General features: G+C 43.0%; 1 protein-coding gene across 5 annotated transcripts in view; it reads left to right on the forward strand.

Annotated features, from left to right (window-relative positions):
• The window catches only part of rims2a (regulating synaptic membrane exocytosis 2a), a gene marked incomplete at both ends in the record, with an annotated part of 185,209 nt that overhangs the window by 83,083 nt on the left and 74,238 nt on the right, over window positions 1–27,888 (forward strand). For all 5 annotated transcript variants that reach the window (XM_083918612.1, XM_083918610.1, XM_083918613.1 and 2 more), the window contains 3 exons: window positions 7,107–8,056; window positions 24,083–24,294; window positions 25,540–25,659. In XM_083918612.1, coding sequence (XP_083774738.1) covers window positions 7,107–8,056; window positions 24,083–24,294; window positions 25,540–25,659 — 1,282 coding nt within the window. The remainder of the gene's footprint in view (window positions 1–7,106; window positions 8,057–24,082; window positions 24,295–25,539; window positions 25,660–27,888) is intronic.

The following is a 27,888-nucleotide window of genomic DNA, read 5'->3' on the forward strand; positions in this document are numbered from 1 at the left end:
AGGAGCGTCCCGTATACACACTGGCCCGGCCGAGTCAGTCTTGGAACACCTTGACACTGCATCCGTAAATGGACCGTTAGAGGTATTTTTCCTCCTCTCGTCTCTTCCTCACTGATTGCTCTCAGTTGAGACGCGCACATTCAGCTCGTTTTTTCTTCTGCTCTTGCTTTCTTTCTAGTTATCTCATTTCAATAGAGACCATTCCAGGATGTATTGTTGTCATTAGTGGGCCAGATTCCCTCTAAGAGAGGAGAGCTCTGCAACACGGCGCCACTCATTTGTTCTCATTTGACTTCTCGACATTATCCGCAAAGTAGAGGTGGCACAATCCCCGCGGGGGCAGCGTTGCATTTTCACCTTGATTGCTTTTGGCTTTCTTATTTAACATGTTTCTTTGGCCGCAGAAGCAGCAGAGGCGGAGCAGAGAGAGCCGGTGTCACACAGTCAGAGTGCTGCTGCAAGACTGCATTTACTGCTGCTGTCTGCAGATCACCCACAGCCTTCTAGAATCTAAAACAAGGACATTTTTTAGTGCTGGAAGAGAGAGGATTGGAAAAACAACAAGGGCTCAGTCATAGGCTGTGAGCCCGCACTGGTACTAAATAGTTTGGATTGGACTGGACTGCTTTTGTGAAGAGTTTGTACGAAGAAGGCCATGTGTTTGCGTGGAGCAGCCAGGCAGAGATTGGAGCTGAGCTGCAGCCCAAGACCTGACATTTACTATCAGTAAGGCTTATTATATCTCATAATGTAGACGGTTTGGATGCAGAATCTGTGATAATGCTGTGTGTTTGGTTTTTTTTTTTACCCTTAAAGTCAACATATGAACATTTCAATTATAGAACTGTGTCACGTATGTTGTGTTTCTTTTCTTAATTATAAATGCCAGGTGTTATATCCCCTGTCTATAAAGCTTTATAAAAAAAGCGTGAGACCGCTTGCATGTACAGTGAGTTCTAAACAACAGTTTAGCAGCTTTCTTTGCCTCATGGGTAATTGTCACAGCAGTAGAAAGCAGCAACTCCATCCATGCCAGTGTGCATGTACCTGTGTCAAAGTGCCTATGCATGCAGCAAATGAAACCTGCAACATCTGTGAAGGGTTCATCACCCCTCATTGTCTTTCAATTATTGATCTGTGCTTGTGGTGTGTCTTTGGTTTCAAATGGAATACAGACACACCTAGGCAAATGGGTTTGGGGACGAAAGTTCCCATGGTCTAATTCATTAGCTATGAAAGTCTTTTATAAGGCCACATTTTCTCTCTCACCCTTTATCTTTCTTTTAGCTTATAAAACCTCTACAAATCCTGCCTTTCACATTATAGAAGCTATGAGAGGATGAGTAAATGAGGCAAAATCGATCATATGATCACAATCACAATTATGGCCTTCACAATTAATGAAAAGTGTCTGCTCTGGTGCATTAAATCTGTAAACTGTGTGACCGATCATTTGTTTTGAACATACTGTGTCTGTGATTAGCTGCTCCCAGCTCCCCATATACAGAGCAATTAGAGCATTTTGCTACACAAGCAACCTGAATATAATTATTTTTTTTTTTTTTTTAGTGTTATTTCTAATTTTATTTCATGCAATACAAAAGCCACGGTTGTTACATTCAAGTCCTCTATTCTTTTTACCGAAGATGGATGAATAATGGTATAATGAATCATGATCCCAGTACTGTGCATCAGTACTGGCATAAAGATCACAGACTGTGTTTGTAAGAGATTGTGGCTTAGGGCTGAGGTGTTCACACTGTACATTGTTCACTAGCCTAGTGTGTTGCAGATGCTCTGGGTAAATGTCTGTGTGAGAAGGTCCCTTTTTTTTTATCGTAAACCCACATCAAATGTTAATGATTTGCGACCACAGGGGCTTCCTGCTTGATCTCAGGCCTTTCATCGTAGTGTAGGGAGTGCTACACACACAAACACATATAGAGTGAGAGAATGACCCACTTAGACAATCTAGTCCATTTGCAGCCTGGGAACTGGGCTGTGGCTGTGGATGTTTCTGATCATATCTTGTCAGTAGGTCAGGACAGGAACACATCTGATGAGGCAGACACCACAGACCGACCCACTTCTCATTACACCACTGTGTGTTTCGATTGTTTTTTTTGTTTTGTTTTAAAAAAAAATGACAGCACATAAATGTTTTATCATGGCAAGCATGTCAGGTCGCTTCTAATCTTTCAGGGTCACATTTTTTAATCTTGCAGGGCCATAGTGTAATCCCATGATTTTTGTGAGCCATGGATTTGATACATTATGCTTCTTTTGATGAGGACAGTGTCCTTCAAAAAGATGATCATGATATTTGAATTCAGAAGCAAAGGAGGTGGTTAAGGCTGTGCAGAAACCAAACACAGAATGCATGTTTGTGCAGCATCTTACAGATGTGTTTTCTAATTTACACTATGAAGTATGAAAGTTTACCCCTCTGAGCCACAGAGACCTTTTCTTACTTAGATATCAGAGATTACAGCCATTAGACCCCAAAGAACATCCACACTATCAGTGTCAAATGTGCATGAATCTTTTTTTCCTCCATGTTCGATATAAAAGTAATTCTGCCAGTAACACAGTGTCTCCCTCCCTGAGTCTTATCCTCTTCAACGTCCTTGTCGCCAACTGAATGAGGCCTTGTGCTTCATACTCTGTCACAGCAGAGGATTTCTATAGTTAGCTCAGAATAGGACAGCAGCAGCAACGAGGGCTGCTGTTATTCCCACAGCAGGAGATGTACAGAACAGTACACCAGTATTTGCCTGTATTCCCACACTGTATCATGCAGACAGTTAACATGCCTCTCTATTGTCGTCCTGTTAGGATGATTCACTGCTGGTTGATTTTCTGCACACCACGCTGCCTGTGCTGCGGCTCTGTGCCCATAATGTCCGTGATGACATCACACACGCATCTCGCTATATAAGGTGGTGTGATGGAGGGAGTAAGTCACTGTGCGGTTCGTGACTCAATCGTCGCAGCAGCCAGGCTTCTGTGCAGCATCGCGGGCATCATGATCCCGTGGTGTCCCATCCTGCCGCTTCACGCTTGAGCCTGACAAGCTTGGCTGAGTGCACCATGAACACCGGCTGCATGTTTAGCTATAGGTCACAGTTAACTGGCATTGTCCCTGCTTTATTTTCCATGCTTCTTCTAATTCACATACATTGTCATGATCTCTCCCTTTCCCTTTTCACATTTTGTCCCCCCCCTCCCTATCTCTGTCTGTGTCACTGGAAAGCAAATCTAAGAGCAGCAGTGTGTGTTATGGCAGAGCTGTGGAGAGCTCAGAGGTATCTGCAGAGAGGCTATTACAGTGGCAGCTGGAGCAATAATAATAATAATGCACAGTACAAAATTTAGTGCTGCGCCACTGCTCTGTTGTACTTACCGAAGGCTTGTTTAGGGTCGACAGTGGTGTTAGCATCATGATGCAGATGCTGATGGAACTGAGTGCGGCTGCTAGCTTACTTGCTAGCTGCCGTAGACATTTCTCTGTTTGGACAGGAAGGACATACAAGGCTAAATGGGAGCAGGGAAATGTGATACTTGTGTCAAGATGAGTTAGAGCTGGTCAAAGGGCCGTTTGTTAATGTTTGTTGTAGTTGCTATGTGCATGTTCTGTGTGCATGTGTGTGTTCAGGGTGTAGGATTTCAAGACATCATCCCAGAGGAGGCATTTGCCTGAAACCCCGAGGACATGCTGAGAGCCAAAGTGAAGCATTTCTGAGGCAGCCAGTGCAGCACACATAAAACACACACAGCTATAAACGCAGAGGCATGCACAAGAGAACACGTGCACTCATAACACACCTCTCCATCATCATCAAGTCACTATAAAAAGATGTTTCTCATGCTCATCACACACTCCCCGACTCCATATTTTCTCCCATCCAAGTCACGCCGCCTGTCCCCTACTCCAGCAGTTAATTTCTGCTGCGGCTTCACTTTGAATTTGTGAATGAAGCACTGCTCAGTTAGTGTCCAGGAGCAGGTGATGAATAATGCAGCAACGCTCATATGTTTCTCCAGCCGCCTCTGAATCACTAGCGAAGCTTCGTTTGTGCGCTAAGGTGATAGGTAGCATTTGATTGGATGTGTAGCAGAAAGGAGAGGTCACTTGTGTGAGCTAGCTGCAATCCAAAGACTTGAAATGGCCTTTTGCCTTTGTCTGTCTATCAGTATTACTATCAGGCCTTTCACATGATCGGGAATCATTTGATTTAAGGATATTAAGTTGTCACTGATAGTTTTTACAATAGTTAATAGTTTAAACAATAATCTCTGTGTCAATGTCACATTTAAAGCAGACCACTTGGGGGCAGCAACATATACTTAACACTGAACTTATTATCATCTTATTGAAAGATGGTAAGCAAACAGTTGCCTATTTAGTCACCAAACAGACATGGAGCGACATTAGCATTCTGTTGAGTCATGTTTTCAGCCACTTGTCAAGCGTAAATTCAATATTCCAATAATATACACTGTCCTTTTGGCTCAGGTTTGGTCTCCACGAACTCCTGAGGGAAATATCTGTCTCTGTAGCTGCAAAACGCTCAACTATGTTCACCAGTTCGTCACTAACCTTTGTCTGTCTGCTTCAAGACACTTGGTAGAGTCAGGTGATAATTCTCATTACAATGTACATCCCTTTCACATATATACAGTATAGTAATTTAATCAGTTGTTAAAATAATAATGTTGATTAGTGCAGATTTGAAAAAAAATTAACTGGCCAAAACATTTAAGTTCCGAAAGAAAATGTCCTTTCTGCTATTAAGTAAATATTGATGTTATGTACTAGGGATGCTGGAAAGCACATTTTGTAACGCACTATTGCTCAACTTCTGCCTCCCTCTGACAGCCCATATTTGAACTGTACACTAGTTCAGGAACTCTACACAGCACTCATTCATCAGCACCTCCCCTTAAAGCTTCCTCTTCACTTTATTGAGATAATTCAGTGTGAATGGTCTGTGATATAGTAGGCAGGGACCGAACCTCCTCTGTGGTTCTGCGCAGTAGCCAATCACACGTGAGGAGACCTTACCTTGGCCACTAAGCAAGGCTGGCAGCAGTGATTTATTAAGCCCATTGAAATGTATGGAAATTTGTCACGTACAAAATTAAAGGAATGCTTCACAGAGCTTTTTCTTCACCAATATGTCATTATTATTTTAGAGGAAAAGTGGGAGAAATGTAGGAGAAAAGTGGCTCATGAATAATTGGTTCTTAACAAAAGATAAATGCATTATTGCACAGTTAGCCTCCTCCAGGCTTTTCACCATCACCCTGGCTGGTTTCCTTTCAGACAGTCGGACAATAATTAAATGATTGAAGAATTAGAAATATGGGGCTCCTGACTGTAACCGTACTTGAAAATATCCATCTTAGGATGTCCTTTTGACCTCTCTGTAGTCTTGTAGCAAAGAGCACCATTCTATCTTATCAAGACCAGGACACACGATTCAGACAATGTTTGAAACAAAGTATGAGTTTAATATGTTCTGATTTTAGTCTACCCTCCTACTAAGTGTGTATTTTTCTTTTTAAGTTCTGAGTGAAATTAGATGTTTTCACCAGGAGGAAAAAAGTTTCGAGATAAATAAATGGGCACCTGCCTCTCAGGTTCATAAATTCAGACAGAACTCAGATAGGTTGTTATTGTCTCACTACTTCCTTTATGTCCATTGTGCTGTGTACACACATACAATCATTTATCAAGGCACTACTTTCAGTACACTGTCTCCTCATCATCTCTCTCCTTTTGTACACACACACACACACACACACACACACACACACACACACACACACACACACACACACACACACACACACACACACACACACACACACACACACACACACACACACACACACACACACTATCACACTATTAATTTGGAAACACAAACAGGTCATATCCAGGCTGGCTGTGTTGTTAATCTTCTGTCCTCCTGTTGTTTATAATGCATTGCAAATGATGATGATTTAAGCACCTATATCAACAAAGTAATCAGATGCTATCAAAATGAAAAAGAAAGATTGCCTAAATATCGGATACAGCACTGTCTGTGTGAAGTCTGTGCAACCTTGTAAATTAAATAATCATTAAATAATCCAACAGCATTGAGTATTTGTTTTTCTCCTTTTTTTACGTGTATTTGGAGAATGCAGGTTGCAAAGCTACCTGTGTTTCATGTCCTACTGCTTACTGTAATTGGTCCAGCTCAAGACATATGTTTTTCCTTTTACGTTTTTCCTATAAAATCTAAAGGTAACATGCCAATTGCATGTGAAGTGTGCTAAAAGGAGCAGGCATGTTAAAGAGCGTGTAGAATAGCGATCGACCAATATGGATTTTGCCGATACCGATATAGCTGATGACCTATATACACTGCCGATTTTCTTGAACGGATATTTGGAGCCGATACCACTTTTGCTCCCTCAATTTACATCCTAAAAATTACACAATGATAACACAACACAGAGCTGCCTGTGGACACCTGTTTCTAAATCATGCCGGGAAAAAACTATTGGCAAACTACGCAGCATCGGCCGATACCACCTAAAAAACGCAAATATCGGCCGATATTATTGGCAGGCCGATGTATCGTCTATCACTAGTGTAGACTCTATTGCAGTGAGAAGAGAGAGTGGTGCTGCATCCTGTGCTTCATCCCATTTCCCTTTGTCTGTGTATTTGTGTGTGACAGAAACAGAGCAGGCTTTCAGGTTTTGACAAGGACTGAGGCCTACACAGTGCAGGGCAAAGTAAAGTGTAGCTATAGACTTCGGACTGAAGCTTCTGCCTCGTAGCACAGAGGTGTGTGAGGAAGCACAGTGAGGCTATTGTCTGACTGATACCTCCTGATTTCCACCTGCACACAAGCAGCCACACTCACTGGGAATTAAATAAAGCTTCAACATGCACACACAAAGCTCGGTTCTTTTAATCATGTGATTTTTATCGGGCTTAGAAATAAATCATGATACATACTGTGTATTAAAAGAATCAGAGAACATCCAGTTCAAAGTGGACCAACCACTAAATTCCACTCTTTTATTTCCCTGTCTTTGATCCACAGGAAACAAAGCCCATCTGCATCCAGGGATCCAAACCAAAAATACGACCAAAGGGAGGGGGGCGACCACTCGCAGTATGCCCCGACGGACGGCGGCATGCCCAGATCACCGTCTGACTATGGGGATGGGGACCCTCGGCGGGCTCCGCGGGGCCCTCACATGTACCCAGATGTGGATGCGGCACGGATGGGTTACAGGGACAGGCGGGGCCCCGGACGCTGGCACTCCCAGGAATACCCGCTGGACCAGGAGCTAGATGGACCACCCAGCGAGTATGACCTCCAGCGGCAGCGCCAGGAGGAATTCCAGACGCGCTATCGCAGCGATCCCAACCTGGCACGCTACCCTGTTAAGCCACAGCCCTATGAGGAGCAGATGAGGATGCACGCAGAGGTGGGCCGCCTGAGGCACGAGCGCCGCCATAGTGATGTTTCCCTGGCCTATACGGAGCAGGACGACCCAGGACCCATCCGTCTGTCCCGTCAGCATCTCACCGAGCGCCGGCCGCCGATGGCGGGACAGCGCTCCTACTCCGTCGATCGCTCCTCTCCTGGGCCCATGGGTCCTGGCCTTGGAGGCCACAGAACCTCCAACCACAGCCCCCCGACGCCACACCGTAGCCCTGTGCTGGGTGATCGATCAGGGGACATGCGGAGAGGTGACCTGGGTATGGGTGGGGATCCCATGAGGAGGCAGCAACACCACTTAGACCCCAGTTCAGCTGTTCGCAAAACCAAGAGGGAGAAGATGGAAAGCATGTTGAGGAATGACTCTCTCAGCTCAGACCAGTCAGAGTCGGTACGCCCACCACCCCCCAAGCCCCACAAAACCAAAAAGGGAGGAAAGATGCGGCAGGTGTCGCTGAGCAGCTCGGAGGAGGAGCTAGCCACCACACCAGAGTACACCAGCTGTGAGGACGTGGAGATAGAGAGTGAGTCAGTCAGTGAGAAAGGTAGGAACCAAACACAACACCAACCCTGCTCAGTGCACTCTTTCTCTGCTACTGTCTCTGTGTGTAGATAGCTTTATTCAGCGTTACATATGAAGATGCTTATAATGCTATCCTTTTGTCATGTTATACTAACATAATGTTATTGTTAGGAAAGACAGATTTCATTTCATTGTTATTGAATTATTGTTGTCTCATGTTGATTTTGATTATTGCTGTTGACTCAGATATAACCTTCAGATTCCCCAGTCTACAGTCTCTTTAAATGTTTTTTGTCTATGTATGTCTAAATGTGTATTTGTATGTGCGCGGCTCATTTTTTTGAGAAAAGAATATCTTTAATTTTATCAGTTTTTTTCGATCATAAATAACGTTTTTGGCAAAAAATGATTGACAAGAATTTTTAGCGCAGTCACTTTGTGGATTTCAAGTGTTTTTTATTTTCCTAAGAGCGACTGATTGTGTATCAATATATATATAACATTATATATTCTCTACATTTTTTCTCTTCAGTTTGTTTAGATGGACTTTCTTCGCTCTAAAATGTGCTGAATTATTTTGGCAGAAAACAGCTTTTAATGTGTCTGAACATAAAACATATTTTTTTAGAAAATCCTGACATTTTTAATGAAATCGAAAACAATGAGCCTCCCGTATATACAAAGCACTGTTGCGTATTTCTGCGTGTCATGTGAATCTACTCTAACAGCTCCCGTGCCTTTGAGGAGGAGGCTTGTGCACTCGTGAGCCGGCCTCATATGTTCCAGTGTGGATGGCTGTTTATGTGTGTGGCTGGGATTTGAAATGAATGTACAGCTACTGCTCCTTTTTGCTATCATGTTATGGAATTCTTTGCCAGGTCCAACCACAGCTGTTCCATATGATCAGTCCGTTCTAATGTACAGTGTCACATAACAGACAGACAGAGGGCTGGGGTATGGGCTGCCGCAATTAGACGTCATACTCGATGATGTCGACGCTTTAAATGCTTCGACATCAATATTTTAGGTCGACAAATCTTTTTTTTTTACTTTTTCTAAAGCTTTCGGTACATTCCTGCCAGTGTTTCACTGATATTGATTCTGCAGCAGTGGTCCTGACGAGTGCCGTGGAAATTTCACACTAGCATTAATATCCTCGGCTGTCGTGCTTTACTGAGGGGTGAAATACACGGGCACTGACCCTGGCACAGACATCTGCCGCTGCTGCCCGCTACAGAGCAGTCCACCTGCTGTACAGACGCCGAGGTGTCCCGAGTGGGCATGGCGCTGCACACAGGAGAGCAGAACAGAAGAGAGAAGAGAGAGGTGGAGTGAACTAGGGCTGCTAATATATATAGGGCTTATATATATATATATATATATATATATATTTATATAAACAGATATGTATATTTATGTATATATGTGTCGATTAGTCGAGTAAATGACGACCACTGGTCGAGCAAGAAGATCCTTGGTTGGAGGCAGCCCTAGAGGGAACATTATGTTGCTGTACTGGTGAACAGTCTCGGATGTGAATCACATGAGTTACCAGGAAGCAGCTTTAAAAGTAACATATTTTCTTTGTAAATAAATGCTGTGAATCTTGTTAATGCCGAAGAGTGGTAAGGTGGTCACTGATAAATAACTCAAATACTTAAAGAAACTCTAAATTGTTACATTTGAGAAGAGAGTTTGGTGTGGTGGTAGAATGGGTTAGGTTTGGCCCACCAAAAATGAATGTTATTTTAGCCTGTTTCTTTTTTATCATGTGTCCAGTTTGAACCTACTGTTAATATGGACACATTTGTTGACATTCTGCTTTTGTTGCATTAAACATACACGACATACACGTCAAAAATCTAATGAAAATAGCCTAAATCAATCAATCAGTTTGATTTTTTTGGAGAGAAATGTATCATCTAGATTGATCGATTAATTGTTAAAACAGTGGATAGATTAATCAATAAAAAATAGTAGTTAGTGGCAGCCCTAACGCTGGTGATGTCATTACTGCTACAGTGGCCCATCATAACGTGGGAATGGGATTATGGTTCTGTTCAGTGGGGATAGGAGCAAAAACTGCTAAAGTTTGGGGGTAAAAGATAAAAAAGAAATGTCATGTCTCTGTGCAGGGTTTGTTGACTCATATACGGCTCAATAGTTTGGGCTTTAACTTTCCACTGCCTGGTCATTATTCAAAGACTGATTAAACATCAACGCTTTAACCAACAGTACGAAATTGATCAATAACTATCAGTCAAACAGTTAAAAAATATATATTATTTCATTTTTCTTTTTTTAATTAAATACAACTCAAGGGGGCGACATGTGCAACCACATGTGCCTTTTAATGGAGCAGCTTATTGGAGAGCTTAAGCACTAGCAAAGTGTGCTTTAGCTGTGTGTCTGTGTGTGTCAGCTGTGTGTCTGCTTGACACACTGTGTTGCTCTGTAGCTTTCTGCTGTGAACGTTGTCCAGCACACACAATATGCCATAAAAGACACAAAGCCGACAAGCTCGCAGGTGGATGCCGTAGAGACAGACTCGGACATACGCTCCACCACTGCTGCCGTGGGTCCGCAGGGACGTTGATTTCCCCATTTCCCATTCATAGTCTCTGCGAGTCGCCGTGCAGTGCATTCTGTCAGAGAGTTTTGAGCGACAGGGCGTCTAGTTACCCGCTGCTCATTATCATAAAGTTGAGGTCCAGGCTTCAGGCTCCAGGCAACTCGCAACCTCTCCAAACTCTTGAAGATCATTGAAATTGACCATTGTTGATCCTAAATGAGGAGAGATTCAGCAACTTCATAACTTATTTCTCACATACATTTTTTTTTCCAAAACACAATTCGGTGAACTATTTTTGTAATATCGGAGAAAGTTTCTAAACAAGCCCCCATGATGATCTGTTTTGAAATGTGGAAACAGGCAGCCCATGATTGAAGCGTTCATCCAATCAGGTGCAGCCATCATTGGTGTAGGAGGATGTAGCCTGTTTTCTCAGTCTGTCATTGGTCATTGAAGATAATTTGATTATTACTTATAATTATTAAGTAATAATAACTTCTAATGACAAGCCCATTATGCTGTCTAATCTCGACAAGGAAATAGAAATGGACATTATATCCATCACAGCAGATATCCTACCTACTTGGAGACACGTGCACTTGTCCAAGTGTATAAACATGCACTGGCAAGCAAACAGTCAGAGTGACTGAATTAAATGCCACTTTGCGTAGAATCAACATCAAAAGCTATTAAGGCTGTTAGTTTCTTGACTGCTCCTCCTGGTTGACAGTCTTTACTTCACAAATGTTAAAAGCACTGACTCAAAAGGAAGGAGGAGGCGCAGTTGACAAATGCAGGAATAAAAGATTGAAAGGAGGAAAGTAAAGTGACACAGTGTGCTTTTGTGAGTAGCACCAGACCTAAGCGCCACATGCTCAAAATGTTTAATCTAGAGGAGAGGGGAGGAATTCAGTTGATCTGCCCTGTTATGTAACTGTTCTCCTCACCAAAGGAAGCAGCCCAGCACTAGAGCTACATTATTGATGTGGGAGTTTCCAGGTTTCCAGGTAGCCATGGAACAAAAATAGGGAGAAAAGCAGGGTGTTTTGAGGGTCAGAGTTTCTGTTGTTTCTGTCTGCCTCCTCCACAGGTCAGCCTGTGTAGGAGAGAAAGGAAAAACAAAGGAAAGAGCTGAACTACTGACCTGAATAACTATAGCAAACCATACCAGCTACATTGCACTCTGGACAGCTGATTATGTGAAGCTATTTACTTAAATGTTGAACATGTAGAATCTTAATTAAAAGCTATATTTAAAACAAAAACAAAAAGGAATACACCCACAGGGCGTTTTGAGGGGTACAGAATGAAAGTTTTGCTTTTCCATAAAAAAATATATTTAGTCTGAATTGATATTTTTACATTTTTTTGACAGGTTTGACAATGACTTTCTGTCCCGTTGTGTTTCCATGGTAGCAGCCAATAGCGTTGGGCGTTGCTGGTTGCCTGGGTTGTCTGTTGTTGGGCGCAGCTACTGTAGGCTGGCACTGGGTGAAATGGAGTTTGCCAATCCTGCAGCTGCTTCGGAGCCTCAGTGAAGGGGGCGTTATTTGTCCCAGCAGCTGAGTGAGAAGACGGGCAAAAACCAGAGTCACTATAGGCCAAGCATTCACTCCATGGACTGAGAGAAAGGAGAGAAACGGCATTCAAACGCACGCCCACATGGCTATGATTCTCCTTGATCGGTAAGCTATCGTTAATGTTTACTTAGCTGTAACGGCTAATGCTAACGGCTAACGGTAACTGTCAGTCAAACTCCTCTGCAATTCTTGATTTTATGGTGTGATTTGCCGGAGGGGATGGGTTCAAACAGGCTCAAACAGACTCCGGTCTCCTGCAGCTACTGGACCGGGTCTGTCTCCAGGTTTTACACACCACTCAAAGAAAGACTTCCAGTTGAAGACTGGCTAACGTTAAATACTGTTGTCAAATTAATTGATTAGTCCAAATTAGTGGTTACCCTTTATGATTCATCACTGACATGAAGCAGGCTGATGGCTTGATACACTCATCAACAAACCTGGCAACCCGACTGCTGGAATTATTTTTTGTTATTGTGAGTACGATCTTGAGACACTAGAGCTCTGCTCATTCTCCATATTCAATCTTTAATTATAATTGTCTGTTTTTTGTTTGTGCTTCGGTTAATGTGTAGGGACTCTTATCATGCTACTGCAGAGGTTTGGTGTTTTTTGGAGAAGTATTAGTGGTTAAAAAAGATGTTTTAATGCGTCCAACCCGCCGCCCCGAGCTTATCCGTGTTAGCCATGGCAGGCTGTTAGGGACTCTCTGAAAAATCTACGTTAATAGTTCATACACTAAAAAAGTTGTCTTGATGGCTTTTTTGATGACCCAATTTGCCTAAAAAGACCCTGTGATGACTTTACACCAGCATTTCACTTTAATTAAAACCAAACATAACAGAAAACACTTGAACAAACATCAGCGTGATAAAAACTACCAAAAATGAAAGAACCCATCTTTGGCAGAAGAATTTGAAGATACTTTTTAGTTTGGCCCATGTCCCTTCTGCTAACATGGAGGGGGTGGGACTTACTACCTATACTGCAGCCAGAAGCCATGGCCACCTATCCAGATGCTTTGGCTTTACTTCCAGGGAGCTGTCAAGCAGTCCATCGGTCTATGTCTATAACATGCAAACCGAGTTCTCTTTAATTAGCAACCGTATAGAGCATTTATCCTCACCAGGAGTCATATAGCAAAAATAAACAAACAAAAACAGCCAGAGCAGCTAAGCAAAGAACATCAATTGTAATTGCATGTGAGGCTACAATGGGAGAGAGATTAGAAAGAGGGCAGAAAGCACCTTTGCGCCATATGTGGCCCGTCAGCGTCTTGGAGTTTGCACACTCAGCTTGACTGAACCAGGAGACGGGTATGTAACAGCAGGTTGAGCATGGAAAGAGAATGGGGTGCTGAGGAAGAAGGAGGGCTCGATGGGATGTGAAGGAGGGGAGACCAAGGATAGTAGGAGACGGGAGGAGAGAGGGTGTGCCAGTTACAATGGAACCGGCTTGTGCCTGCGAGAGCTAGAGACTGATTTATCGCAGTGGTCCTCTCCCTGTGTTTTCCTCTTTATTGATTCCTCTGACATGTCATCTCATAATAGTGCCGAACAGACAGAATAGGAGAGGCTGGCTGGCTAACCACAGCCGAGGTGGACATAGTGTCGTGACATCCCAAGTTACATCCTCATTAATGGCTTTTGGGATCAGTTTTTGCAACTCTGTAAGTCTTTTGGGTTTGCAGTCTGGGCTCTGATGCTGGATATTGAAAAAATATATATTCTTACCTTTTATACCATAATGAGCAGAATTTGTAACAGGTATAGGTTAGGACCCAATATTAGCACAGAATCAGGCAGTTGGTTCTAGTTGGTAGTTTAGTTGGTAATGAACTTTATTATGCAGCGAGGGACAGGCGTAAAGAGAGTGTAGGCCTGGCAAGGAGCCGAGGAGCCGTTGCAGGGACCAAACAGCCCAGGAGAGAGGCAGCCAGAAACCAGGGGGGACAGGAAAAGTTTGTGTTCAGGGACAGAAGGCTGAGGCGATATCGAGGAAGGCGATGGGACAGGATGGTCGAGGGCAGGCAGGGTAGAAACCGTGTAGGCAGTCTGGAAATGGCGAGTCTTGCATGAGCGCTGAGAACAATCTGGCAGAGAGTGAACGGTGAGGAGAGTCTATAGACCCTTTCAACGGAATTCCATTGCTAGGCAACAGCCTTGGTCCTTGTTAACTTCCTGTCAGCTGATGCCATTCACATACACTGCAACAAGAATCAAACTTGGACACATTTAGAATGTCTTTCAAAAGATCTATATACTGGGTTAATTGATCAGAGGCTGAGTGCAACAGGTGAGGAGAGTATGGCTGATTATGAAGGAGTGGCAGGCAGGCGAGGAGAAGGAGGAGCCGGTGGAATAGTACTGGGATGTGAGGCATAGAGATAAAGGCCTAGTCAACACGAACATGGGTATTTTTAAAAACAAACTTTTATGGCCCCCGGTTAAAAAAGAAATTCCCGTCCACACCACTGGTGTGATAAAAAATATCTCCATCCACATAAAACCGCAATATCTGCCTCATACAACTTCATGCACATGCCAAGGCAGTAGGTGGTAATAGCACTCGCAACAGGAAGGCCATTTTAGCCAATCACACGGCTGTAAAAATAATTATTTTTTGCTGGATGTGGTTGAGTAGTTGTATGAGACACACACAAAGTGCTGATAGGATGCTAAATAGCACCAGTATTTTGGCTAGGTGGGTCTCCCATAACAGCAACTCCATCAGCTGGTCAGTGCTCCACGAGTCTCCATGGATACAACCTACTGTTTACTGTCGCACAGTGTGACGTCAAACAGTGTCGACAAGAAATTGCAGTTTTCTTCAGTTTTCCTGTCCACATATGACTGCTGAAATTGGACTTTTGCAAAAAGTTCACCCTGGACTCCGGTTACGAAACACTTGTAACCGGAGTCCAAACCGTGCAGAGAATCACACGGTTTCAAAAATACCCACATTCATATAGACGGCCCCAAAGAGAGGGACTGTTACAGTATTACTGTAAGCACAAAACACAGTAATACAGTAAGTTAATGTTTTAAGATCTGCCCCCACCAGGGGGTTTAACATAACACTGTATCACCCTCCTAGCATGGTGGCTATCTTTAAACATACCCACAGTTTCACCCCTTCCTCTTTTTTGCTCTTGCCCCTTGAATTGTAGTAAAAACAGCATCAATAATTAATGATCCAATTAACAGTTTACATTGGTTTTTATTGAGCTGTCAAAGTGATGGAGAGCCTGCTGGTGGTGAACTCCGCTACTGCCTGTGCTCTGCCTATGGCCTGAATCAGCACTTTGTGGGGCCTTTGAGTCGGGGCAAAACGGCAGGGCCGGGCGCAGACTGCTGATGCTCACAATTTATGGTCGTGATGAGTTTTCTGCTCCCTGAAAAACCACACAGTGCCTCACCGGGGATCAGTGCCCAATTGTGGTGTGCCACTGTTAATAAAGCTTCAGGGAATGAAAGGGGTAGGGCTGGATGTACCTCCATGTTGGCGCCCACTCAAATTCTTTTTGACAGACATTGAGGGGGGGCTGGGAGGAGGTAGAGGAGTATGAAGGGAGAAGGAACAATCACAGATGGAGGTGAAACTGGGATTGATTTAACCTTGAGATAAGCTGTGTAGCATTTACATTTAGTATATCTATAGCTCCACAGCAGACAAATAAATGCAAACAGCTCACTGTCTCAAACATAAGCTGATTTACACATGTTTCTCCCTCTCTCAGATCATAAATGCAGTCCTTAAGCTGTTTGGACTATCATGACCACATTAGGCAAGTGACTTGTTCAATGAAGAGTGTCTACCACTCTGATTCAGGCTCTGGTATTTATGCTGCCGACAGAATAGCAGCTGGGAGGTAAAGAGGTTAATCACTGTTGTCAGCTGTTGGTTAGAGGGCTGCCGAGGGCAAAGCCTGTCTTGGGACATCCAAAATGTTTTATCACAGTGCATAACTTTGCACAGTTAGTCGTTTTAGTACTCCCCTTCACTGATGGATGGATAGTGATAGCAAAGAGAAAGACAGAAGAAGGACAGTTTGTTTGTTAGGCTGACCTTGTGGAAATGCCATTGGAGAGTGTTTTACTCTGGCTGGTATGGGTGTTAGTATTAATATTAACAATGATGGTGTTGAAACACAAAAATAGCAATGGTCAATGATGCTGAAGTTGGATCATTTCAACATCCCCCCCAAATAAGTAGATTAGTAAAATTATATTTTTTGTAATACAATGTGAAAAAAAGGAAATACACAACTTCTGAAACAATATTGCAAAAATGATATCAAAAGCTAGGTCCCCACTTTCTAGAATAATGCTACAAAAAAATGCCAAATCCTAAATTGAGAAAAAGATCACATAAATCGACAATGGACCCAGCTATAAACTCAACTCTCAATTTAACCTGAATTATTCCTCATAACAATATCTTTGTTATATCTATGTTAGGCACTGTATTTAGGAACAAGACCTGAAGATTTCTCTAAATTAAGTCACAGTAGCACTATCTGTACACAGCATTCTTCTTCCAAGCAGCTTCATTTTTCTGCATTGAACCGTTCCTACATCCTGAAGCATATGTAGGCTATTTTTAGGCCTTTCCATCAGAGTTCCCTGATTTCCCTGAGACTGAACCCTCCGCCAAATAGTGCTTGAAAGAGGCCTGTCCTGTATAGATCCATTAAGTTCTACAGCTCTTTGCAGGGGAAGTGAAGTGTGGGAAGTGATGCATATGGCCCAGGGGTTGCAGTGCTTTAAGATGACTTCCCTGTGTCTGCGGACCTAAGGTTCACCATAGCTGTGTATAAACATGCAGTCATGCAAGCTCACGTATATGTACGTATATCATCAACAGCATATGTGCAAATGGAAGACCACTGTCTGACGTCTGCCTTGTCAGCACTAAATAGGATTTCTGGTTTGTTTGAATAGCAGAGCCAGTTCTGAACGGGCCGAATGATTGGCCTTCAGTATTGCTGATTGCAGCTTTCTGGAGAATCGCTCATCCTAACTGTGCTTCCTTGGGTCCTGCGCAATACACCTGCAATGCTATAGTTGTGTCCCTTAGCGATGCTAGAGTAAACAGGTTATTTGTCGTTCATTCCTGTGAACAAAGCGTTAATTATGAAATGCACATTGCTGATAGTTGAAATGTTTGAGTTTGCTACAATGCAACATCTCAGGCTGTCCTCATTCCTGTTTGTACATATAATGTACTGTAATGCATATGCACTCCACATACTTATTACTGTAGATATTATGTCTAGAGCAAAGAAGGAAGTCAGTCGACCTAGAGTATAACTGGTTAAACTCCACGTCTGTGGTGGATGAACTTTTACCCTGGGGCCGGAGTTTGTATCCCGTGGTTGTTTGCGTCCCGGAAGTACTAAGCCAAACCACAATTTTTCTAATGTTAACCAAGTTGTTCTTTTGCCTAAACTCAACAGCTTAGCTGTCACCATAATACATTTCTCCATATAATATAATATTTTGTAAGATATACAAATCCATTGCATCATATTTCATAAGATTTGGTATAAGAACATCTCTGGTCACTCTTTCTTCATCTGTTCTTGAATGTTGTGTAGCAAGCAGCGGAGAGAATACGCTAATCATTGTGTACATAAAGAACTACTAATATGTTCACTAGATTTCATGATCTTGTACTCAACACATTGTGCTTCCTTGGGTTCTTAGCCACACACCTGGCAGGTGTGAAGTCAATCTGACAGACAGACACCTCTTCCAATTGTAAAATGACTTAATACGTGTACATTGCCTTGTCATAGTGGAATGTTTGATGTTGAGATATGAGATATAAGGTCTCAGGACAAAGAAATAACCAGTTTCTCAGCAGTCAGACAGCAGTGTCTCTGACAGCTGAAATTATTGCTCCCTGTCTTTGGACAGCCTCAATCTTCAGTCCTCTTTACCTCCATACTACTCTCCATTTGGGAATATTAGCACCACCTTCAGATTTAATAGTTTTCACTCTTTCTAATTAACTCTGACTTTTAAGCCTCTTAATCTAATTGAAAGTGCTCTCAATCTATCTGTGCTGTGCATCCAGTTAGGAAAACAGGTTAGTTTGCATACATGCTGCTTTCCAGCGGAACAAATACTTACAGCGAATTTATATTTGTCCCATGAGATATCTGTGTCTTCTCTTTTTGGCTGTTTGTTTGATGGAAGCATCACATCTGCAACAAGAGATACGGTTATAGGTCTTGATTCCCCCTCTTGAGGGTGCAACCACCAGCAGTTCCCAGCAGTACCAACCTTCAGCTGGATGATGACAACATCAAGAAAGAAATATCCCAGAAACCTCCATTCTGTAATATCATTAAAGTCACTCGCACAGCCTGTATTTCTCAAGTCTATGTGTCCACTGGTGCTACTACAGAAGTTGTAATCAGAGCCTAATCTTTAAAAGCTCTCCCTGGTGCACTTTAGATTAAGGTCAGTTAAGGCTGTGTGCCACTGCAATCTGAATCCCCAGTTAAACACATTAGAGATCTGCCATGCTCCCTCGTACAGATGCAGCTACTGTAGGATAAGATAGCAACATGCTGCAGTAACTTTGTTTGAAAAAAATGTGAGTTGTCTGCTGATTTGAACTGAAGGACCTATCAAATAACTTAAAGAGCGTTCTCTGGAAATGAAGATGAAAATAAAAGGAGCGAGATGAGGGAATAATAGTTTAAATATCAGCCTTATCTTTGGACAAATCGACCACTCTGATGAAAAAGACTGAACTGTATGATTTTTGCATGACAAGTGAGCATCATTCAGGAAATTATTTAGCTTGTTTCAGAAGCCACACAGAGGTTTGTGAATGTTCTCATTCGTCCAGGTCATCGTTATCCTCAAAGCAATTTCAGTCAAAAACAACTGGACTGGTTGTTTGTCTAGGAAGATGTTTCACCTCTCATCCAAGAGGCTTCATCAGTTCATGTACGCATCTGACCAGGCTAGGACTGGTCCAACTAACTGGTGTGGAGATCCAGGTATTTAACCTCTCACAAGGCCGATGATGTCACTGAAACCCTTTGTGCTCCAAGTGCCCACGCCCGTCGTTAGAGTGACAGTCGGTGGTGGGCAGTTGGTTTCGACGTCGTTAGTGCTCTATTGAGTCTGAACGACAGTCGTTGGGGTCACCCGGGCCATGTGTGAACAGTTGTCCTTTGAGGTTAGATTGTTGAATCTCCTGGGAAGGGATGAAAGGGCGGCATTGTAAATTGGAGATAAGTGGTGTCTCAGACCCCCTCCTCTGTTTAGCGATGGTTTCTCCACTTTTACATAGATGGCTTCTTTTACTCCTCTTTCAAACCATCTGTCCTATCTGTCCAAGATTTGGACATTGCTGTCATCAAAGGAGTGGGCTTTCTCCTTGAGGTGTAAGTGGACAGCCGAGTCCAGGCCTGAGGAGTTAGCTCTCCTGTGTTGGGCCATGCGTTTATGCAGTGGTTGTTTTGTTTCTCCAATGTAAAGATCTTTGCATTCCTCGTTGCATTGGACAGCATAAACCAGGTTGCTTTTGTGGTGGTGTGGTGTTCTGTCCTTCGGATGTACTAGTCTCTGTCTGAGTGTGTTACCGGGTTTGAAGTACACAGGGATGCAGTGTTTGTTGAAAATCCTCCTGAGTTTCTCCGATACCCCAGCCACATATGGGATGACTATGTTGTTTCTCCTGTTATCTTTTTCTTTCTCAACCACTTTGGTTTTCTTTCTGGAGGCAGCTGCCGTTTTAACAAAGGTCCAGCTGGGGTAGCCACAAGTTGTGAGGGCGCCTCTCAGGTGCTTGCGTTCTTCCCCTTGAGCCTGTGAGCTAGTGGGTACGTTATCAGCTCTGTGCTGCAGTGTTCTGATAACGCCAAGCTTGTGTTCCAAAGGGGGGTGAGAGTCGAAAAGTAGATATTGATCCGTGTGAGTGGGTTTTCTGTATACCCCTATGTGGAGGCTCCTGTCATTCTCCATATGGACATCACAGTCCAAGAAGGGCAAGCTGTTGTCTTTAACTTCCTCTCTGGTGAACTTGATGTTTCTGTCCACTGAGTTGATACGTTCAGTAAAAGTTTGCACCTCTTTGGATTTGATCTTAACCCATGTGTCGTCCACATATCTGAACCAATGGCTTGGGGTTACTCCTTTAAAGGAGTTCAACGCCTTGCCCTCTACCTCCTCCATGTACAGATTTGCCACAATAGGGGATACTGGTGAACCCATGGCACAGCCGTGTTTCTGTCTGTAAAAAATGCCATTAAACTGGAAATATGTGGTATTCAGGCACAAATCCAGAAGTTGGCAAATGTGGTCTGGTTTGAGATTTGTTCGGTTTTGTAAGGAAATGTCCTGTGTGAGCCGCTCTCTTACCGTGGCCAAGGCCTCCATGGTTGGAATACAGGTGAACAAGGAAGTCACATCGTAGGACACCATGGTTTCATCTGGATCCATTTTTAGGTCTCGGACTTTGTTCACAAAGTCCATGGAGTTTTGGATGTGGCGTGGGGTGTTTCCCACCAGTGGTGCCAGAATATTGGCAACATGCTTGGCAATGTTATAAGTGACCGAGTTTATGCTGCTGACAATGGGCCTGAGCGGGGCCCCTTCTTTATGGATTTTTGGGAGTCCATATAAGCAGGGGGTTGAGTCCTGGGGGTAAAGCCTGTAATACTGTGGTTTGCTAATGACTCCTTCTTTTTGTAGTTGCTGTAGACATTCTATAACCCTCTTTTTGTAACCGCTGGTAGGGTCTCGTTTCAGAGTTTCATAAGTGTTAGAGTCACTGAGTAATGCAGAGATCTTTGCCTGATAATCAGTTGTATTGAGAACAACTGTGCATCTACCCTTGTCTGCTGGAAGGATAGTGATGCTGTGGTCTTTGCTCAGTGCCGTTACTGCTTTTCTCTCCTCAATGGTGAGGTTGGATGGGGGGACCTTAGCCTGGGACAACGCTGCTGACACTTTCAACCTTAGCTGTTCAGCCTCAGTTCCATTAAGGTTGTTTTTCTTTATAGCTGATTCCGTAGCCGTAATCAACTCCACAACGGGTACCTCTTTTGGTGTCATGGCAAAGTTCAAGCCCTTGGCTAAGACCTCCTTCTCTGGGTGGGAAAGATCTCTGTCCGACAAATTCTTAACCCATCTGTTTTGTGTTTCTTCCTTTGCTGGAAAGTCATTTTTTTGCCTCCAAGTGAGTATTTCTGTGTTTTTGCCAGTGTCCCGGGATTGCAAATTGTGAAATTTCTTGGTTTGTCTCTCTTTTTTTTCAACAAACACTGCATCCCTGTGTACTTCAAACCCGGTAACACACTCAGACAGAGACTAGTACATCCGAAGGACAGAACACCACACCACCACAAAAGCAACCTGGTTTATGCTGTCCAATGCAACGAGGAATGCAAAGATCTTTACATTGGAGAAACAAAACAACCACTGCATAAACGCATGGCCCAACACAGGAGAGCTAACTCCTCAGGCCTGGACTCAGCTGTCCACTTACACCTCAAGGAGAAAGCCCACTCCTTTGATGACAGCAATGTCCAAATCTTGGACAGAGAGGACAGATGGTTTGAAAGAGGAGTAAAAGAAGCCATCTATGTAAAAGTGGAGAAACCATCGCTAAACAGAGGAGGGGGTCTGAGACACCACTTATCTCCAATTTACAATGCCGCCCTTTCATCCCTTCCCAGGAGATTCAACAATCTAACCTCAAAGGACAACTGTTCACACATGGCCCGGGTGACCCCAACGACTGTCGTTCAGACTCAATAGAGCACTAACGACGTCGAAACCAACTGCCCACCACCGACTGTCACTCTAACGACGGGCGTGGGCACTTGGAGCACAAAGGGTTTCAGTGACATCATCGGCCTTGTGAGAGGTTAAATACCTGGATCTCCACACCAGTTAGTTGGACCAGTCCTAGCCTGGTCAGATGCGTACATGAACTGATGAAGCCTCTTGGATGAGAGGTGAAACGTCTTCCTAGACAAACAACCAGTCCAGTTGTTTTTGACTGAAATTGCTTTGAGGATACACACAGAGGTTCTGCATCTTGTCTTTTGATCAATTTAGTTAGGAAATCATGGGCAAACTAACAAGTTATATCCAGATATGTTACATTTTAATTACTGATGCTTGCAATTTTGAGTTTCCTACAATGTGACATCTCCGATCACTCCAACCAGCATGCTGTTCGGTAATGTAACATTCAATAGGGATCCAGTCTCAATACAGTACACAGTGTGTAACACATTACTATCTCCAGGACATATGTATTATATGGAGATCTCTGGAGCTCACACCATCACTGCCCTTCTTTTGGTCCTCAGCAATACACTTGCCAGGTGAGAAGATGATTAGATGAACACCTGTGGACTACACTACATTTTCCATAAATGTGATTTCTTTCTTTTGCTGATATTGTGGATTATTGTCCCCACTCCTCATCTATAGTCACATTCCATTTGTCATGATGAGCAAGACTTATAAGAACATTAAAAGTTAAAATATGGGGAATGAGCAGAACACCGCCATCTAGTGTCTCAAGATCGTAGTCACAACAACAGAAAATAATTCCAGCAGTCAGGTTGCCAGGTTTGTTGCCGAGTTTGTCAGCCTGGAGTCTGTTGAACCCATCCCCTCCGGCTTAAATCGCAGCATAGAAACAAGTTTTGCAGAGGAGTTTGACTGACAGTTAGCGTTAGCCGTTCCAGCTAAGTAAAGATGAAAGTGATGTTAGCGATCAAGAAGAAACGTAGCCATTTGGGCGTGCTTTTTGATTTTATTTTAATTTTTTTTAACTCCTTTCTCTCAGTCCATGGAGTGAATGCTTGGCCTATATTGACTCTGGTTTTTGCCCGTCTCCGGTCATTCAGCTGCTGGTACAAATAAGCAGCTGCAGGATTGGCAAACTCCATTTCACCGAGTGCCAGCCTACAGTAGCTGCACCTAACAAGAGACAACCCTGGCAACCAGCAATGCCCAACGCTATTGGCTGCTACAATGGAAACAGAACGGGACAGAAAGTCATTGTCTAACCCGTCAAAATATTCAGACTAAATTATTTTTTTTATGGAAAAACAATACCTTTATTCTGTACCCCTCAAAACGCCTGTGAGTGTATTACTTTTATGTAATAGGAACAGTATTGAGACATTCTGATCTCTGGTCCTGTCTGTGTCGAGTTGCATGTTGTCAGTATCTTTACAAGGGTCAAGAGGACTGCTGGGATTTGACTTGATCTGTCCAAAGCCATGGTCATGAATGGACTGCTGACGTAATATAGCTACCTAGCTAACTCCGAGAAATACAAATCCAAGAAAGCAGGATTGTGTCCTTCCATTGCTGTACAGAGTAGAGGTGGTCTAATCCTCATTTATCCTTTATGTGTTGATACCTGAGCTGCATCTTTCTTTCTCCACAGGGATCTTAGAGTTGCACATGATGACCAACTTTTGAGTTTGAGCAGTATGTGAGAGAGTGTTTGTTTGCACAAATGAATGTTTGGATGTCTTGTTATTATGTGTGTTTGTCTGTTGTTCTTCGTGGTGTCCTCACTGGTCCCGCTCACTGTCCTTTCTGGTGTATGTGCGCCCTTTCCCCCACCTTACAGGAGATTTGGATGGCCATTGGTGGGACCATGCGTCTTGGCATAGCAGCGAGGCCTCCCCAATGTCTTTGGTGAGACATGTGGAGCCCTGCCTTGACCCCCCGTCCCTCCCGTCCCCTAACCCCCATCTCTCTCTCCCTCTCTCTGTCTCTCTCCTACCCCATCCCCCCTTCTCCAAGAGTCTTTTGTCATTTCATGTTTCCTTCGTTTTATTTACACCTTTGCATGTTGTTTTTCTGTTTTTCTTTCTGTTTTTATCCCACACCTGTAGGGGACAGTCAAAGGGGAAAAAGAAAAACTATTGAGCAGACATTTATGTCCGAGCCGACACACACCTTATCTGAGAGGCAAAAGAAAATGGTGCGCTTTGGGGGACACTCATTTGAAGAGGACTTGGCATGGTGTGAACCGCAGGTTAAAGACTCGGGAGTTGATACGTGCAGTAGCACTACCCTAAACGAGGAGCATAGCCATAGTGAGAAGGTACTGAGACAATCTAGCCTGCATTTTGTTATTATTATTTATGACCTACCCATCCAGTCTTTGTTTGCTCTCTGTCACTCAGTGTAAATAGGTGAGATGTTTGTTTTTGGATTTTATTTGACGTTGTATAAATTGATTTCTCTTGCGATTTCGTTCCTTTTTGTTTTTCGATTACTTTTGGCTCCACCTTGCTTGGTGTTGCTGAAAAAAGTATTTTGGGGGCACCCTCTTTGCTTGCTACTTGTACTTGCTGTTTTGCTCCCCAAACAGAAACACCTCTTACAGTAGTTGTAAAAGAAAAGCATTGACACAACCTCTCTGTTTGTCATGGCACACAGGAATGTGGGTCTCTCCTAGTTGCATGCTCGTTCTTCTCCGTATGTTGTGTTCTTGCTCTGCAGCGGTCCTGTTTAGTTCAGTAGGAACACCTTTACTCAGGCCCGTCCCTCTCACTCTGCTGCCCTACCCCACAGCACCCAGTCCAGACAGAACCTGCCCCCTGCCCAACTTTCCACTCACTACTATTGCAAAACCCAAATGATTGTAAGCACACAAAACAGGGAAGTCTGGATTTGTTTTGCACAAAAATGAAAACATGTTTTTCTTTTTTCCCTTCCACTGCGCGTCTGTGATTTCACCCTTTCTGTGTCTCATGGCTTTATTCTGTGCGGCCTATTTTCCATTCTTTTTGATCTTTAAACTGGCACCTCATGGTCTACCTCATTTGTTCTTGTATCAGATGACCTTTCCCTCCCCTTTTTCGCTGTCTGCTTTCCCTTCACCACTCCACTTGATGGTTGTTGTATGTTTGTGTGTAGTGAAGCACCGGAAGTTGAAGAGCTGGTTTGAGGAGGAGTGTTGGGGCTGCTTGCTTTAATCTGCATGAGGCGCTGCATGAAGCTCACTCCACCCTCACACTGGCCGGTTCACACAAGCTCTGGAAATAACACCCAACACTATTGTGTTAGGTGTTATTTTTCACCGATAATTCTGTTCATGATTAGCTTAGGAATTGAATATTCCATCTATAAAATTTTAATTACTCATATAACATAGCATGCTGCTATGAAAAAGAAATATATTGATGAGGCAACAGAGTTCATGTGAACTTTCTTCCCTGAGTGAATAAAGAATTCCCCCATGCCCCCTTTTTATATTGGATAGTTGTCTGCTTTGGTCTAAAGCAATCAAATTCAAGTGGGTGAGTTGTTAAACAATAGGTGTGTTGTTGCTCTGACCTTGTAGCATCCGGTGACGTGGCAGCCGTCCAAAGATGGGGATCGCCTGATAGGGCGTATTTTACTCAACAAGCGTATGAAAGATGGAAGTGTGCCTCGAGACTCAGGAGCTCTGCTTGGTCTGAAGGTGAGCTTCTAATGATTCTGTCTACCTGTCTGTGTGCGTCTGAAGGTATGATGCAAACACACCCACACTGAAATTCTCAGCCTTCCCGACTACAACATCAAGCTATGCTGAGGTTTAGCCTCATCATTATTGCAAAATGAAGTGTTCAAATATGCACATGTAGTTGATAGCACCATTATATCCAGGATGGGGAAGTTTGACAGGTCTGGTCCGTCAGTACATTTATTTGAACATACAGTATAATTAGTTTCAGCCGTGACTTCTTCTATTTCATGGCCTCTTCCGTGTGTGTGGCTTGCTGATTTTCTCCTTGGCTCCCAATTATTGATTACATCATAGTGCTACTCAGTATTAATATTCATTAAAGACTCGATTATGTTCCTGATGAGTATTAATGAGCAGAGTTTGATATTGAGCTGTATAATTTCCTGAACTCACTCACATTGAACTACTTTAAGGAACTGCATTCAGCAGCTTTGAGGAAACAAGTCCTGTCAGTGTCGTCAACACTCAGATTTGGCTGTTGAAAAGTTATTGCATTGTTTATAATTTGAATAGTTACGTTACATTCCCCTACGTATTTGCATTATTTGCTGTATGTAGTTTATCTTATGCTTTTAGTGCTGTATAGCCCCCCTTGAAAAAAAGAATAGTTTACTTAAATTATACTTTTTTAAAAATGTGCAAGTTCGCTTTGTTACATTAGTGTACTAGTCCTTGAATACTCCTTGAGTAAGATTAAATGTTATAGTATGCTAACTTGGCACAACTATTTACAAACCTTAAGTGTACTTTAGTACGCCAATGAAAATCATCAAATAAAAGTAAACTTTAATAAGGCATACTAATAGTGCATTACAAAGGACTTGAATACACCTTCACTTTTCACAGCACAATTAATATGTGTAATCAAGTATCGTTTTTAAAGGTACACTGAAATACATCTTAAAATAAATTCCAAGGACTATTACAAAGGACATGAATATGATATTTTCCATAGTACAATAAATTACCACTGTAAGTATTTGCAACTTAGTATACTTATACTAAAATTAAAAAAAAACTCATGTACAATTTACAATACACTATGATAAAATACACTTCATTAGTACAACGAAATACCACTTTAAGTACTGCAGAATTAGTATATTTATTTTCAGTACATCAAAGTTTTTTAGAAGTTTATGTCAAATATAGCTGAGTACAAAAATTCAAATAGCATTTGTGTATGTAAATCATATTTCAAATACACTAAAGTATACTCCTTTTTGACCTGGGCGTCTTCTTCTCTAAGTAATATTCTTCTTTTTCATTTCTTGAGGTTGTTATTGGACAGAGGTGCTAACCCTTTACCCAACTCGCCGGGCCCCATGGCAGAGTTAAAGTCACTACATTGCCAAAGCATATAAAGTATTTTCTGTTGTGGTAGAGCCTTTCCTTTTCACTCTTGCATAAATCTGTAGGTGGTAAAAAGCTGAGCAGCCAAAGTCCAGAGGAGCATGGCGGACCATGAAGAGAGAGAACAGAGAGCGGCAAGATGGGGAAAAATCATTACTGATTGAATGAGCCTCCTGAAATGGCATGTTTGTGTCTGCTCAGTGCTGCTGTGCGTTTCTGTCCGCTCGGCAGCAGCCAACCAAATCGGCAGTCCAGCCAGTCAGTCCATCAGTCAGGCTGCCTGCCTCACCCTCACTGTCCATCTCTCTCTCTTTTTTCCCCTGTGAGAGAGCCTCCCTCTCTGGCTCCTGCCTCTTACATAAAGCCATTTAATTTAGCAGACTTCCCTAAGCTCCTTTGTATGTTGGCATTCAGCTGCCATTAAGAGGGATTTTTATTTGTATGATGCCCGTGTAAGCTGAGCGGAGTGGAGTACAGCAGCTCAGGACTGTACAGTACAGCTCTCGCCCACGGGCCTGCACTGTTACAGAACCACAGAGCAGCACCAGAGTATGTCCCTGAGAAAGAAAGCACAGCCCTGAACATTTGTTTTAAAAAACAGAGATGCACTTTTACTATTGACCCTCTCCTTAATGCTTTTATTGAAGGTTCATACCTCGCAGGCAAGAGCTAAAGCCATGACATCAACAGGGTACTTTGAGGGGGAACAATCTTTTCTGCAAGCTGCAGTGCACGGCATACATCTTCATAGGTTCTGTCATGAACAGTTTAGTATGGCACATTAAGGCTGCAGTTCTCATGACACGAACAGCTCAAGATGAGTTTCACATG

The sequence above is a fragment of the Echiichthys vipera genome, assembly GCF_963691815.1.
Source record: "Echiichthys vipera genome assembly, chromosome: 8".
In the NCBI taxonomy this organism is placed as follows: Eukaryota; Metazoa; Chordata; class Actinopteri; order Perciformes; family Trachinidae; genus Echiichthys; species Echiichthys vipera.